The sequence below is a fragment of the Rana temporaria genome, chromosome 9 (assembly GCF_905171775.1).
Source record: "Rana temporaria chromosome 9, aRanTem1.1, whole genome shotgun sequence".
Lineage (NCBI taxonomy): Eukaryota > Metazoa > Chordata > Amphibia > Anura > Ranidae > Rana > Rana temporaria.
In genome coordinates, this window is record NC_053497.1 from 23,646,877 (window position 1) to 23,663,980 (window position 17,104).

At 46.2% G+C, this 17,104-nt stretch overlaps 1 protein-coding gene across 3 annotated transcripts in view; it reads left to right on the forward strand.

Annotated features, from left to right (window-relative positions):
* Nucleotides 1-17,104, forward strand: part of AKNA (AT-hook transcription factor) — a 94,655-nt gene that overhangs the window by 3,805 nt on the left and 73,746 nt on the right. For 2 of the 3 annotated variants that reach the window (XM_040322968.1, XM_040322971.1), the window contains exons 1-2: nt 10,773-10,832; nt 15,115-15,500. In XM_040322968.1, coding sequence (XP_040178902.1) covers nt 15,167-15,500 — 334 coding nt within the window. In that variant the 5' untranslated portion in view covers nt 10,773-10,832; nt 15,115-15,166. Of the gene's footprint in view, nt 1-10,772; nt 10,833-15,114; nt 15,501-17,104 lie in introns of those variants that run through there. The other variant, XM_040322970.1, reaches the window with a different exon arrangement.

Below are 17,104 nucleotides of genomic sequence, written 5' to 3' on the forward strand. Positions count from 1 at the left end.
GTGCACAAAGCAAGGTTCATAAACACATGGATGAGCGAGTTTGGGGTGGAGGAACTTGACCTCAACCCGAAAGAACACCTTTGGGATAAATTAGAGTGGAGACTGCGAGCCAGGCCTTCTCGTCCAACATCAGTGCCTGACCTCACAAATGGAAGAACGGTCAAACATTCCCATAGACACACTCCTAAACCTTGTGGACAGCCTTCCCAGAAGAGATGAAGCTGTTATAGCTGCAAAGGGTGGGCCAACTCAATATTAAACCCTACGGACCAATAGGTAGATTCAGGTAGAGTTAGGCCGGCTTATCAGTAGATAAGCCGGCCTAACTCAGAATCTACGCCGACTTATGTGTAAGCGTATGCTCAAACAGAGATACACTTAAACATATCTAAGATAGGACGGCTTGCGCCGTCGTATCTTAGATTGCAATTTTTCGGATGGCCGCTAGGTGGCGCTTCCATTGCGGTCGGCGTCGATTATGTAAATGAGCTTGTACGCCGATTCACGAACGTACGCCAGGCCGCCGCAGTCGATTTACGCCGTTTCCGGAAGGCCTTTACAGGCCTTAAGTTATTCCACCTATTAGGTGGAATAACAATGTTAAAGTATGGCCGCCGTTTGCGTAAGTCGTCCGCGAATCGGGAGTTACGTCGTTTACGTCCACGTCGAAATCAATAGGCCCGTACGGCGTACTTAGCCGCAATGCGCACTGGGAAATGTAGGCGCATGCGCAGTAGCTAAAAAAACGTAAAAAACTTGAGGTCAAGCCTCATTACCATTAAACACGCCCCCCTCCAACCCATTTGAATTAGGCGCCCTTACGCCCGCCGCATTTACACTATGCCGCCCTAAGTAAGGAGGCAAGTACTTTGAGAATACAGTACTTGCCTCTCTTACTTAAGGCGGCGTAGTGTAAACACGCTAGGCTACGCCGCCGCAAATTTGCGCGCCCCTACCTGAATCTACCTAAAAGACTGGGATGGCATTAAAGCTCATGTGCAAAGGCAGGCGTCCCAATACTTTTGGGAATTTAGCGCACGTTCTCTGGCTTCCAGTGGACTCAGAATTGGGTCACACTGGTGACGCTCGGATGTGACATGATATCGATCTTCTATCCATCTCGTGTTGTGCTGGTCTGACCCCTTACCCTGCAATCATAAAAGCAGGATGAGGAGTAAAGATCGGCGCAGATATTATCTCCATAGTGGCCTCTCTGCCACCCGCTGCCCCCTCTGCCACCCGCTGCCACCCGCTTCCCCCTCTGTGCCACCCGCTGCCCCCTCTGTGCCACCCGCTACCCCCTCTCTGCCACCCGCTGGCCCCTCTCTGCCACCCGCTGGCCCCTCTCTGCCACCCGCTGGCCCCTCTGCGTCGGGTTCTTTTTAATTACAGCTGGTGGACCGGCCTGCGTCCTATTCACAGCGCACACGCTCAGTGGTGTCCTGGCTGTCAGCCAACCAGAAACGCCGTGTCCCTGGCACAATGATAAAACTGATCTGTATCACAAAGGCGGCGTTGTCTTCGGAACGCCATGTCCTCTATCATTCCATCTGCAGGTACAGAAGACTAAAAATCATTCATCACTTAGAGTCACTGAAAGGGTTAAATGCTAATGAAACAAGCACCACGCATTATAAATAGTTCTTTGTAAATAGATTCTTATCAGCACAGTAAACAAGGCAGAGTGTTGGGGCGCGCGTCCTGGTGGGCGCAACGCGTGGGCTGCTGTGCATCCTACATGCTTGCTGCAAATGGCGTTTTAAAAAAAAAATTCAAATGACATTTGAGCGCATCATTTTGTCCAAACGCCATACAAAGCAAGGCTTTCTGCCTTATGTGCTGGGACTGCATTGGGCATATCAAATAAGTTCCTGTACCCCAATGTAAATCAGTATGAATCCCTATAGTCATAGGTGTGTGCAGGGGGTGCGCCGAGTGTGCTTGGGCACACCCTAATCACCCCTGACCCCAGTGTACAGAACTGACCCCGATGGAAGGGGGACCCACTGTGGCTGTGCCCTGTCATGTACTACACAGTGCAGGTATTATATTTTACTAGCAGCACTGGACCCGCTGCATCATCCCCTCACCTCCCTTGCAGGGTGTGGGGGGGGGGGGGTTGGGTAGTGTCTCTCGCCCCTTCCATTCTCTCTCTCACCCTCTCTCTCACCCCCTATGTCTCAGTCCCTCTCTCTCACCCCCTATGTCTCAGTCCCTCTCTCTCACCCCCTATGTCTCTCTCCCTCTCTCTCTCTCACTCCCTATCTCTCTCTCTCTCTCACACACCCCCTATGTCTCTCTTTCTCTCTCACCCCCTATGTCCCTCTCTCTCTCACCCCCCTATGTCCCTCTCTCTCACCCCCTATGTCCCTCTCTCTCACACACCCCCTATGTTTCTCTCTCACACACCCCCTATGTCTCTCTCTCTCACACACACACACCCTATGTCTCTCTCTCACACCCCTATGTCTCTCTCTCACACCCCCTTTGTCTCTCTCTCTCACACCCCCTATGTCTCTCTCACACCCCCTATGTCCCTCTCACACCCCCTATGTCTCTCTCACACCCACACCCCCTATGTCCCTCTCACACCCCCTATGTCTCTCTCACACCCCCTATGTCTCTCTCACACCCCCTATGTCTCTCTCTCACTCACACCCCCTATGTCTCTCTCTCACTCACACCCCCTTTGTCTCTCTCTCTCTCTCAAACCCCCTATGTCTCTCACCCCCTATGTCTCTCTCTCACACCCCCTATGTCTCTCTCTCTCTCACCCCCTTTGTCTCTCTCTCTCACCCCCTTTGTCTCTCTCTCTCACCCCCTTTGTCTCTCTCTCTCACCCACTATGTCTCTCTCTCTCTCTCTCACCCACTATGTCTCTCTCTCTTACCCCCTATGTCTCTCTCTCTCTTACCCCCTATGTCTCTCTCACACCCCCTATGTCTCTCTCTCACACCCCCTATGTCTCTCTCTCACACCCCCTATGTCTCTCTCTCATCCCTGTCTCCCCCCCCTCTCTTTCACACCCTCCTTGTCTCACCCCCTAACCCCCTCTTTCTTTCTCTCTCAACCCCTTTTGCTCTCTCTCACCCCCCCTCTCTTTCCTTCTGACCAGCTCTGCCATAAGAGTGTGTGTGTCTGAAATTGTATATATACATATACACATACATACAAACATACACACACAAGTATGTGTGTTTTGAGCTTTGGGGTGCACACACCCTAAGTATACCCTAGGTATTTAGATGTTCACAACTGATATGTATCAACAAAAAGATACAGGTCAGATGGCAGGGCCACAGGGACTCTCAGGGGCCCCTTAAACCCCCAGCAAGTTCATTGTAGGAGGAGGGATGAGTGGGATGCACACCATCTGCCCGTTATCTTCCGTGGAACATCCAAATGCCTCGGTGACCTTCCATAACTAGAGAGTCCACACTCTGGGGTAAGAGTACATCCCGATCGTTTGGTTGGTGGAGGATTCCCTTTCCGATCTTCTTGCACAAGCTTTTTAATGATCTTCTCTCGTCTACTGATTTCCACCCGGCTCTTCATTCTGCCATTTTTTGTTGCTGGTTGGACTTGATATTATTTTGGACTATTCATGTTTTTGTTTATTTACTGAGTTTTAAAACGCAACATTTTTTTTCCCAATTAATTGTTTTGTTGTGTTCTATCTCACAATATTTGTTGCAGCCGTTTCACTTTCACATTATTTAACACAGGGGTGTCAAACTCAATTTTATCGTGGGCCGCATGGGCATTATGGTTGTCCTCAAAGGGCCAGTTGAGCACCACACACCACCTTACACCAGATGTTAAGAGCCCCCCCCCCCCCCCCCCACCATCAGAAGTCAAGAGTCCCCCACCCTCTCTTACATCACAGTTCACACCCTTTACCTTGTGCAGCTGCAGGGAAGAAGCTGGGAAGCAAGAGGGGGGTGGAGCCAGCTGATTGGCAAGACCAGGAGAGGGCAGAGACCAGGGGGTGCTGCGGCTATATCTGTAGGAGGCACAGATTTAGTAGGAGTTATGACCTCCTCTCTGCTGCCAACTGCTGAGATGGGGAAGGGGGGGGCAGACATGAGACTCTCTGCAGCTGCACAGAGAAGGGCAAGATCTGGCAGAGGAGATCTGTCCTCCTCTCTGCTGCCGACTGGTGAGACAAGGTGGGGGCAGGAACAAGAAGATTGTCACGGCTGCAAGAAAGGTGCAAGGGCCAAATGAAATGGCCAGGAGGGCCGGATTCGGCCCTCCAGGCCGAACCTTTAGTGTTCCTTTAATGTGACATGCCACTTTCGGCAGCCCCCCCCCTCCCGCTTCTCAACTTTAATGTGACATGTTTTTTGCTAAGGGCCTCGGGGAGGTCAGGATCGGCACTGGTGACAGCCAATCACAATGATCACATGATCGCTGAACCTTTACAATTTAGCATATATTCCCCTGGGCATTTTGAACCTTTTAAAAGGGATCCCGGGGTGGTCAGGAAGAGGTTAAAGAAGGCACTCTGTGATTGGAGGAGGCATGGTGTTCGTCACCTCCTTTGTCCAATCGCAAAGGACATTCATTAAAAAGAGCCAGTCAATTTCACGGGAAAGGTTTAATCATTTTTTTGGCCGGAGTTCATCTTGAAATATTCTATTAATGGATAAATAATCTTTGAATATGAATCTCAGGCATGGTGGTCATTTCCAGTCTCGTGCCCCCGTCATTAGTGGGCACGCGGCATACGCTGGAAAGCCAAGTTGGATAGAAGTCAATAGCCTACCAATTAGGTTTTTGGATGTAGGGAGGAATTTCACACAAATGCATTAGAAGCATGCCAACTCCATGCAGATAATAACATCCCCCATGGTAATCAAACCAGAGATGCAAGGCAAGAGTGCCAACCACCAAGGAACCGAGCCAGCATCAGCGCCATAATACAGGAAAACCTTGGATTGAGAGTAACTTGGTTTGAGAGCATTTTGCAAGACAAGCATTTTTTTTTATATATTTTGACTTGATATACAAGCGATGTCTTGATATAAGAGTAGCGTCATGTCACAACTGAGTATAAAATAGAAGAGAGGGGCCTCCAAGTGTAGCAATATGGTTACATTAACCACTTAAGGACCGTAAACATTTGCCCCCTCAATGACCAGGCCATTTTTTGCGATACGGCACTGCGTTGTACCCAAACAAAATTTCTTTATTTTCCCCACATATAGAGTTTTCTTTTGGTGGTATTTGATAACCTCTGTGTGTTTTTTTTTTGTTTGTTTTTTGTGCTATAAACAAAAAAAGACTGACAATTTTGAAAAAAAAACCTAACTATATTTTTTACTTTTTGCTATAATAAATATCCCCCCCCAAAAAAAAAAAATTTAAAAAATGTCTTCATCAGTTTAGGCTGAGGTTTATTCTTCTACATATTTTTGGTAAAAAAAATAAATAATAATAATAATAAAAATCGCAATAAAATTGCTTTACGTAAAAGTTATTGGGGCAGATCCACAAAGATCTGCCCCGGCGCATCGTATCCGAGATATGCTACGCCGCCGTACCTTACCTGGCTTTAAATCTAATCCATAAAGAATTTGCGACGTAAGTAACGGCGGCATAGTGTATCTCAAGCGGCGTAATGGGCGGAATTCAAAACGTCGATTAGGGGCGTGTTTCATTTAAATGAAGCGCGTCCCCGCGCCGAATGAACTGCGCATGCGCCGTCCCTAAATTTCCCGCCGTGCATTGCGCTAAATGACGTCGCAAGGACGTCATTTTTTTTTAACATAGACGTGAATTACGTCCATCCCGATTCACGGACGACTTGCGCAAAAAAAAAAAAATTCTAAATAAACGCGGGAACAACGGCCATACTTAACATGGCAAGTCTATCTATACGCCGCAAAACACCAGCTTTAACTATACGCCGGAAAAAGCCGACTAGAGACGACGTAAGAGAATGCGACGGCCGCGCGTACGTTCGTGGATCGTCGGAAATAGCTAATTTGCATACCCGACGCGGAAAACGACGAGAACTCCACCCAGCGGACGCCGAAGTATTGCATCTAAGATCCAAAGGTGTACGAAGACGTACGCCTGTCGGATCTAACCCAGATGCCGTCGTATCTTGGTTTGAGGATTCAAACTAAAGATACGACGCGGGTAATTTGAAAGTACGCCGGCGTATCACTAGATACGGCGGCGTACTCGCTCTGTGTATCTGCCCCATAGCGTCTACAAAATAGGGGATATATTTATGGCATTTTTTTTTTACTAGTAATGGCGTCGATCTGCAATGATTAGCATGACTGCGACATTGTGGCGGACAGATCGGACACTTTTGACACTTTTTTGGGGACCAGTGACATTTAGACAGCGATCAGAGCTAAAAATAGCCACTGATTACCGTATAAATATCACTGGCAGTGAAGTGGTTAACACTAGGGGGCGATCAAGGGGTTAAGTGTTCCCTGTTGTATTATAAATGATCATAGAAAATAAATAACACATTAGTGAGATAATTTTCAACAGTTGTGCTAATGCTTGAGGCATTTGCACAGCATTTTTTCCCCCCAAACGGAACGCTAATTGTTTAGTTTTATCTGTTTACTCAGAAATCTAGTGAAATTGTTCTTCACGCCCTTTACAGACTACAGAACACCCCCCCCTCCATGTTATGGAAAATAGACTATGTTGCAGACTTTTTGAACCGGACAGCTGAGTAACTCCCACCCGGGACCCTGGGAACATGCTTTGCCTCCATCTTGTGTATGTGTCAGTGTGTTCCCGGGGTCCCGAGTTACTCAGCAAAGTTATCTTTACTTAGACTGGGATAGATAGGACTATATCCAGGAGGATACTAGTAAAGGCATGCATTTGAAGTCTCCAACAGACTACAGTGCCCTCTATGGACTATAGAACACCCCCCATGTTATAAAAAATAGACTACAGCGCTTTCTATGAAATACAGAAATCCCCCCATATTCTAACAACATTTTTTTTACTACAGGGCCCTCTATGGAATACCCCCCTCCCCCCATTATATAAAAAAAAAAATAGACTACAGCTCCCTCTATGGAATACAGAACACCCCCCCCCCCCATATTATAAAAAAAATAGACTACAATACAGACCCCCCCCCCTTATTGTACGCAAAAAATAGACCACAGCTTCCTCTATGGAATACAGCCCCCCCCCCCTTATTATATAAAAAAATAGACTACAGCTCCCTCTATGGAATACAGACCCCCCCCATATTATAAAAAAATTGCTACAGCTCCCTCTATGGAATACAGACCCCCCCCCATATTATAAAAAAATTGCTACAGCTCCCTCTATGGAATACAGACCCCCCCCCATATTCAAAAAAATTGACTACAGCTCCCTCTATGGAATACAGACCCCCCCCCCATATTATAAAAAAATTGCTACAGCTCCCTCTATGGAATACAGACCCCCCCCCCCCCATATTATAAACAAATTGACTACAGCTCCCTCTATGGAATACAGACCCCCCCCCCCATATTATAAAACAATTGCTACAGCTCCCTCTATGGAATACAGACCCCCCCCTTATTATAAAAAAAAAGACTACAGCTCCATCTATGGAATACAGACCCCCCCCCCTCCTTATTGTACACAAAAAATAGACCACATCTTCCTCTATGGAATACAGCCCCCCCCCCCCCATATTATAAGAAATTGACTACAGCTCCATCTATGGAATACAGACCCCCCCTTATTATACACAACAAATAGACTACAGCTCCCTCTATGGAATACAGACCCCCCCCCCCCAATTATTATAAACAAATTACTACAGCTCCCTCTATGGAATACAGACCCCCCCATATTATAAAAAAAATACTACAGCTCCCTCTATGGAATACAGACCCCCCCCCCCTTATTGTACACAAAAAATAGACTACAGCTCCCTCTATGGAATACAGACACCCCCCCCCCCCTCCTTATTATAAAATATTGACTACAGCTCCCTATATGGAATACAGACCCCCCCCCCCATTATAAAAAAAATAAACTACAGCTCCCTCTATGGAATACAGAACACCCCCATATTATAAAAAATAGGACTACAGCTCCCTCTATGAACCCAGCGGCTTGAATCCTTCTCGTCTTGCGAGACAAAGCTCGCAAACCGAGTCAGGATTTTTTTTTTAAAACTTGTATTGCGAAACGCATGTATACCGAGTTACTCGCAATCTGAGGTTTCACTGTAATAGGAATAAAAGGGGTAAAAAATAAATAATTTAAAATTAATTTATTTTTTTCTAAGCGAATGCATTCGTAGGTCGCACCCACATATCTAAACGACGTTCAAACCACACATGTGAGGCATCACCGCGAACGTTAGAGCGAGAGCAATAATTCTAGCACTAGACCTCTTCTCTAAATTTTAAAGAGATAACCTGTAAAAAAAATGAAAGCGTCACCTATGGGGATTTTTAGGTACTGAAGTTTGGTGCCACTCCACTTCACATTATACAAATAAATTGTGCTAACTTTACTGTTTTTTTTAAATGCATGAATCATTACATTTACAGAAAAAAAAAAACATTTGAAAAATTGCTGTGCAAATTTGCGAGATAAAAAGTTGCAACGACCACCATTTTATTCCCTAGGATCTCTGCTAAAAAAACATATATAATATTTGGGAGTTATAAATCATTTTCTAGCAAATAAAAAAAAAATGATATGATGATTTTTACATGTAGGAGCGAAGTGTGAGAATTGGCCTGGGTGGCAAGGGGTTAAGGATCAGTAAGCTTCAATAAAATAAATTTTTTGTCTTTGGGTTACATGCCACTTTAACCACTTGCCGCCCACCTTGTGCAAAAAGACGTCGGCAAAGTGGTTTCAATATCCTGAGTGGACGTCATATGACATCCTCAGCATCACGGCGATCGTTGTTGCAAGGGTGTCAGTCTGACACCCCGCAACACCGATCTAGGTAAATAGTCTCTGACAGAAACTCTTTCCTTACCACGTGATCAGCCGTGATTGGACACGGCTGATCACGTGGTAAAGAGTCTCCGTGAGAGACTCTTTACCTAGATCGGTGTTGCGGAGTGTCAGACTGACACCCTACAACAACGATCGCCGCAACGATGTAAACAGGAAAAGCCGGTAATCGGCTTTTCCTCACTCGCGTCTGTCAGACGCGAATAGAGGAGAGCCGATCGGCTGCTCCTCTGACAGGGGGGGTTTGTGCTGATCGAATTATCAGCACAGCCCCCCTCGAGGATGCCCACACTGGACCACCAGGGATGCCACTAGATCACCAGGGATGCAAAACACAGGTATGCCACCCTAGACCACCAGGGATGACAATCACAGAAATAATGGATGCCAATCAGTGCCCGCAATGGATGCCAATCAGTGCCCACAATGGGCATCACTGATTGGCAGGCATTGTTTGGCACTGATTGGCATCCATTAGTACAACACATATGTTAGTGCCACCTATCAGTGTCCATCTATGGCCATCCGTGCCGCCTATCAGTGCCCATCCATGCCGCCTATCAGTGCCCATCCATGCCGCCTATCTGTGCCCATCCATGCCGCCTATCCGTACCCATTCGTTCTGCCTATCAGTGCTGCATATTAGTGCCCATCACCCATCAATGCCACCTCATCGGTGCCCATCAGTGCCCGTCAGTGCAGTATCATCAGTGAAGGAGAAAACATACTTATTTACAATGTTTTATAAAAGAAACAAAAAAAAATGTTTTTTCGTTCAAAAATGTCGGTCATTTTTTTTGCAGAAAATAAAAATCCCAGAGGTGATCAAATACCACCACAATGGGCATCACTGATTGGCAGGCATTGTTGGGCACTGATTGGCATCCATTAGTACAACACATATGTTAGTGCCACCCATCAGTGCCCATCTATGGCCATCCGTGCCACCTATCAGTGCCCATCCATGCCGCCTATCAGTGCCCATCCATGCCCCCTATCTGTGTCCATCCGCACCACCTATCCGTGCCCATCCATGCCGCCTATCCATACCCATCCGTGCTGCCTATCAGTGCTGCATATTAGTGCCCATCAATGCCACCTCATCGGTGCCCGTCAGTGCAGTAACATCAGTGAAGGAGAAAACGTACTTATTTACAATGTTTTATAAAAGAAACAAAAAAAAAAAACGTTTTTCGTTCAAAATTTTCGGTCATTTTTTTATTTTTTTTGCAGAAAATAAAAATCCCAGAGGTGATCAAATACCACCAAAAGAAAGCTCTATTTGTGGGTACAAAATTATAAAAATTTAGTTTGGGTACATTGTTGCACGACCGCGCAATTGTCATTCAAATCTAAAAATTGGTCTGGGCGGGAAGGTGTATAAATGCCCGGTATGGAAGGGGTTACGTAAACCATGACATTTGCATCAAATGCGATTGCTAGTTCCGATAAAGCGCTTACTTCATCCCTTCGCAGTGGAACACAACATGTCAAAATGATTAAGAAACTCTTTCCTGGATCAGGAAATTCTGATGCAAGTCCTTAGCAAGATTTTTATGGCCCTGCCTTTAGTATTTGGCTCTGAGCGGGGAGCCGGTTTTATGAGAAATTTTATTCAGTTCTGAAAAAAAGAAAAATATGTACTGGTGCGTAGACTTGTAAAAGTTATGTGATTGAACTCCGAGAAGTCAGCTGGAAGATTTAGCAGGGAAGATGTTGCTGCATCACTTGTAGAAGGGGAAGTGGTGGAGGGGGGGACGTGGAGCAGAGGGGGGAGGGATGGCTAGAAAAAAGCCTTTTTTTTTAGTCAGCTGACTTAAAGAATCAACAGACATGGCCGTAAGCTGGAGAGAAACGCAACGAGAGAGGTAAGAGCGAAAGAGAGATGGAAAGAGAGAGCGGGCGACAATTCGAAAGATAGAGAGAGTAAAGGAGGTGGGCGAGATACTAAATGAGAAGTAGGGGGACAGAGATAGAAATAAAGTGAGAAAGGAAGAAGGAAAACAAAAACCCCCAAAAAAAGGACAAAAAGAGAAAAGTAAGATTGAGAAAGAGAGGGGGGCGGAGAAAGAAGTTTGTTGGGTAAGCAGTCACCTAGGTCAAGGATCTAATAGCCAGATTCAGGGAGAGATACGCCGGCGTATCAGTAGATACGCCGTCGTAACTCCGAATCTGCGCCGTTGTATATTTAAGCGTATTCTCAAATTGAGATACGCTTAAATGTTGCTAAGATACGACCGCCGGCGCCGTCGTATCTTAGCTGTCTTTTTATGCTGGCCGCTAGGGGCGTGTACGCTGATTTACGCCTAGAATGCGTAAATCAGCGAGATACGCCTATTCACGAACGTACGCTTGCCCTTCGCAGTAAAGATACGCCGTTTACGCAAGGCGTTTTCTGGCGTAAAGATAAACCACCAAAAAGATGGCGCAGCCAATGTTAAGTATGGACGTCGGAACCGCGTCGAATTTTGAAATGTTTACGTTGTTTGCGTAAGTCGTCCATGAATGGGGCTGGCCGTAATTTACATTCGAAAACAATGAGTCTTTGCGGCATAATTTGGAGCATGCGCACTGGGTTACGTCCACGGACGGCGCATGCGCTGTACGTTCAAAACGTCAATTACGTGGGGTCATGCCTTATTATCATAAAACACGCCCACCTCTTCCCAATTTGAATTAGGCGCGCTTACGCCGGCACATTTACGATAAGCCACCGTAACTTAGGACGCAAGTGCTTTGTGAATACAGCACTTGCCTCTCTAACTTGCGGCGGCGTAGCGTAAATACGATACGCTATGCCGGCTAAAACATACGCCGCCCTACGTGAATCTAGGTATAAAAGATTTACGAGAAGTAGATCCAGGTGACTCCAGGTTAAGAGCTAAAACTCTGGGCAAATGGACCTTGCACTGGGACCTCCCGGCACTCTAATGCCGCGTACACACGATCGGAAATTCCGACAAGAAAACATGGATTTTTTTCCGACTGAATTTTGGCTCAGACTTGTGCTGCATACACACGGTCACACAAAATTCCGACCGTCAAGAACGCAGTGACGTACAACACTACAACGAGCCGAGAAAAATTAAGTTCAATGATTCCAAGCATGCGTAAATTTATTCCGAGCATGCGTGTTTTTTTGCTCGTTGGAATTGCATACAGACGATCGGAATTTCTGACAAGAACTTTTCCCGCCTGAAGAGACGCTTTCCCGACTTGTTCATTCCCCGACTTAGTTGGGGTAGGCGGTACACTTTGGTGGGGGTGGGTCAGCCACGCCCTGTGACCTTTGACCTGTGGGAACCCGCCTTCTGACCTTTGGGGGAGGTCCCTGTTCCAATTCCCGAGTCCTAGCCATATTCTTCAATGGGAAACCCTAACCCTAACCCCCTAACCCTAAGCCAAACCCTAACCCCAATGCCAACCCTTAACCCTAACCCTAGTTGACCTTTGACCTATGAACTTTAACCCTAAGTGCATCTCCACCTAGTGATTCTCCCCACCCTAAACCCCTACCTTTCCCAGATCCCGCTCGGTTTGTTGAAAACCAGCCCTCAAATTTTTTGCAGTGCCCGAGGGCCCGAATGGTCAGTCCGCCCCTTGTTTTGAGTGAAGTTCTGCCTTACGTCTAAGGGTGCAGTAAACTTACCTTAGTTCCCACTCCGAGAGGCTCCCATAATCTGTGCAAACCTCTTCTCTAAGGCACTCTAGGCTGCGGTCACGCTCCTGGTGGCTCCTCCACTTACAACTCAAGGTTAGTAGCCCTGTGTTGTTCATGATGACACCAAGGGTTCACCTGCAGCCCAGAGCGCCAGAGGGAGAAGAGGAGAGCACCGGAGCTGGTTGCAGTGAGGGTTAAGGTAAGGAATGCATCATCTTAGTCTCCCTCCTCAAAGTCTTAACACTTAATGACGGGAAGCTCACTGCAAGGGTACATTTTGCCTAATTTCAAAGTTTAGATTAAAAAAAAAAACAAAACACTATAATATGTAAAAATAATGGCCATTTGGAGTAGCGACATTTGCTAGAAAATTAGAAAAACTGTTTTAAAAGGAAAGAGATGCAAGATACCATAGCTGACCTGTCTTCAAAATGCTGTTTGTCTGGCTGTCATGCCAATTCAGGACAAAAACTCAGTATTAGAACTAGAGATAGTCAAGCAACTAGAGCTGCACGATTCTCTCTAAAATGAGAATCGCAATTTTTTTGCTTAGAAGATAGATTACGATTCTCTCACGATTCTCGCGGCGTAACATCGTCTTTCACATTAAAAACGGAAAAAAAATTGGGCCAACTTTACTGTTTATTTTTTATTTTTTATTTTTTATTGATGCAGCCTATTGCTCACCTTTATCGGGCCTTTGGGGCACCTTTCCTCCCACTGACACTAACTATGGGGCATAATTCCTACAACGGGGCACCATTTCTCCCATTAACAATGGGGCACTATTCTTTAAACTGACACCACTGATGGGGCACTATTCCTTCCACTGATACAAATGATGGGGCACTATTTTTCCCACTGATACAAATGATGGGACACTCTTCCTCCCACTGATACAAATGATGGGTCACTATTCCTCCCACTGATACCAATGATGGGGCGCCATTTCTCCCAATGATACAAATGATAGGGCACTATTCCTCCCATTAGTACCAATGATGGAGCACTATTCCTTCCACGGATGGGTCACTATTCCTCCCATTAATACCAATGATGGAGCACTATTCCTTCCATGGATGGGTCACTATTCCTCCCATTAATACCAAAGATTGGACACCATTTCTCCTACTGACTCTAATGATGGGGCACCATTCCTCCCATTGATACCAATGATGGTACACAGTGCTGGGACAAGGTCATCCAGCGACCAGGGCAAAGATGCCAAACTGTGCCCCCCTTTCACTTAGGGTTAAGGTCAGGGTGTCCCTCATCCATGCAATAAACCATTGCGCCAGAGGCAGCCTCCCCTCCTGCCCACCCCTTGTCCCGGACCTGATGGTACACTGTTCCTCTTTCTGATACCAATGATAGGACACTATTCCTCCCACTGGCACTAATGATGGGACACTACTCCTCCCATAGATACCAATGAGGAGGCACTATTCTTCCCACTGAGGGGAGGATGGGGCACTATTTCTCCCTCTAAAACCAAGGATGGGGCACTATTTCTCCCTCTAAAACCAAGGATGGGGCACTATTTCTCCCTCTAAAACCAAGGATGGGGCACTATTTCTCCCTCTAAAACCAAGGATGGGACACTATTTCTCCCTCTAAAACCAAGGATGGGACACTATTTCTCCCTCTAAAACCAAGGATGGGACACTATGTCTCCCTCTAAAACCAAGGATGGGGCACTATTTCTCCCTCTAAAACCAAGGATGGGACACTATGTCTCCCTCTAAAACCAAGGATGGGGCACTATGTCTCCCTCTAAAACCAAGGATGGGGCACTATTTCTTCCTCTAAAACCAAGGATGGAGCACTATTTCTTCCTCTAAAACCAAGGATGGGGCACTATTTCTTCCACCGACACCAACAGGGCGCTATTCCTCCCCCTAATACCAAAGATGCATGGTTTACTCCCACTGATGCTAGGGCAATTTTTACTTCCCATGTCCACAGTCCAGTCCCCGAAATCCTGTAGTCCCGTATACTGGCCCTTTGTTTAGAAAGTTTATGACCCCTGCTCTACACTAAACTCATAGAACTGTCTTTCTGAACCTGGCTTTGTGCATGCTGGAACAGGAAAGAGCCCTCCCCAAACGGTTACCACAAGGCTGAAAGAGCACAGTTGTCTAAAATGTCTTTGTATTCTGTAGTATCAACATTACCCTTCGCAGGAAACACCTGAAACCAATCATTCCGATAGGTATTTGTGTTTTTTTTTGACATATAGCAGATGCAGTGCTTAGGTGTTCATATACTCAAACTTTTTACTTTGTTAAAAAAAAAAAAAAAATCTTGTTCATAAAAGAGGAAGAAGTAGACAGGAAGAACAGAAACAGCGAGTGGGTGAAACAGGAAGAAAGGAACACGGCGTTTGCATTCGCTCTAAGGCGTTTCTCGTATTAGTGTCCCGCAACTCTCCTAAAGGGCTGCCGTCTGATAGATAGAGATATATATATCTCCTTTCTTTGTGTTTGCAGGTGACATGACGCCTGGGAAGGACTTAGGATCCCTGTACGATTCTCCGTGACCATGGACAGCTACAACATGCAGGAGCAAATTGGCAGTAGTGAAGATGAGGACCAAAACTTTGGAAGCTCTATGGATGAGAATGGAGCCATTGGATTGGAGGAAAGAAGACAGGAACTCGATAACCGTGAAGAAGGGGAAGAAGATGAACAAAAGCAAATGCTCGGCATGGATATGGATGTAGGAGGCATGCTTGGGCAAGATGAAGATGGTATACTGTTCCCGGAATCCCCTTCAGAGGACAGATCAGCTGGACGGAGCTGGGAAGAGAAATTTCATTTTTCCCAAATGCCGGAAGAAAGAAGAAACCAAGATTTTATTGGCATTCATGATACAGGTAAGTTAACCACTTAAGCCCCGGACCAAAATGCAGGTAAAGGACCAGGCCCCTTTTTGCGATTCGGCACTGCGTCACTTTAACTGACAATTGCGCGGTCGTGCGACGTGGCTCCCAAACAAAATTGGCGTCCTATTTTTCCCCACAAATAGAGCTTTCTTTTGGTGGTATTTGATCACCTCTGCGGTTTTTATTTTTTGCGCTATAAACAAAAATAGAGCGACAATTTTGAAAAAAATGCAATATTTTTTACTTTTTGCTATAATAAATATTCCCCAAAAATATATAAAAAAATTGTTTTTTTCCTCCGTTTAGGCCGATACGTATTCTTCTACATATTTTTGGTAAAAAAAAAAAAATCGCAATAAGCGTTTATCGGTTGGTTTGCGCAAAATGTATAGCGTTTACAAAATAGGGGATAGTTTTATTGCATTTTTATTATTTTTTTTTTTTTTTACTACTAATGGCGGCGATCAGCGGTTTTTTTTGTGACTGCGACATTATGGCGGACACTTCGGACAATTTTGACATATTTTTGGGACCATTGTCATTTTCACAGCAAAAAATGCATTTAAATTGCATTGGGCCATACGATGGAGTATCTCAGGATACTCCATCGTATCTCTCTTTTTTGGCCCGCGTATCTATGCGAGTGATTCTTAGAATCATTTTCGCATAGATACACTTAAGATCCGCCATGTGTAAGTCACTTACACTGTCGGATCTTAAATGTAATTACTCCGCCCGCCGCTAGATGGCGTTTACGTTCAGGTCTCATTTGTTTATGCAAATGAGCCTGATACGCCGATTCCCGAACGAATTTGCGTCGCGTAACCGTCGCCAACGTCGTTTGCGTAAGCGTAAACTTACCCCTGCTATATGAGGGGTAAGTTTACACAAGTCCCACGTAGGCCATGTTAAGTATGGCGTCGGGTCCGCGTCGTGTTTTTCCGTCGGCTACGTCGTTTCCCTAAGTCGCTCTTGAATACGACTTTACGTCAATGACGCACACGTCGGCGTCATTGACGTTTTACGCCGAGAACTGGAGCATGCGCACTGGGCTATTTTAAGCCCGGCGCATGCGCAGTTCGTTAGAATCGGGGGCGCTTAATTTAAATAGAAGCCGCCCCCTTGGAGATACGCGTGGCTACGCCGGGCCATTTACACTCCGCCGCCCCAAACTACTGAGCAAGTGTTTGGGGAATACAGCACTTGCTCCTGTAGGTTGGGGAGGCGGAGTGTAAATGGCTTACGCGCCGCCCGCGGGAAATATACGAGAATATGGCCCATTGTTCATTGTGAAAATGACAGTTGCAGTTTGGGAGTTAACTACAGGGGGCGCTGTAGGAGTTAGGGTTCACCTAGTGTGTGTTTACAACTGTAGGGGGGGTGTGGCTGTAGGACTGACGTCATCGATCGAGTCTCCCTATAAAAGGGATCACTCGATCGATACGCCGCCACAGTGAAGCACGGGGAAGCCGTGTTTACATACGGCTCTCCCCGTTCTTCAGCTCCGGGGAGCGATCGTGACGGTGCGGCTATAAACTAATAGCCGTGCCGTCGTCCCGGATCGCTCCCCGAGGGAATCCGACCGCCGCATGTAG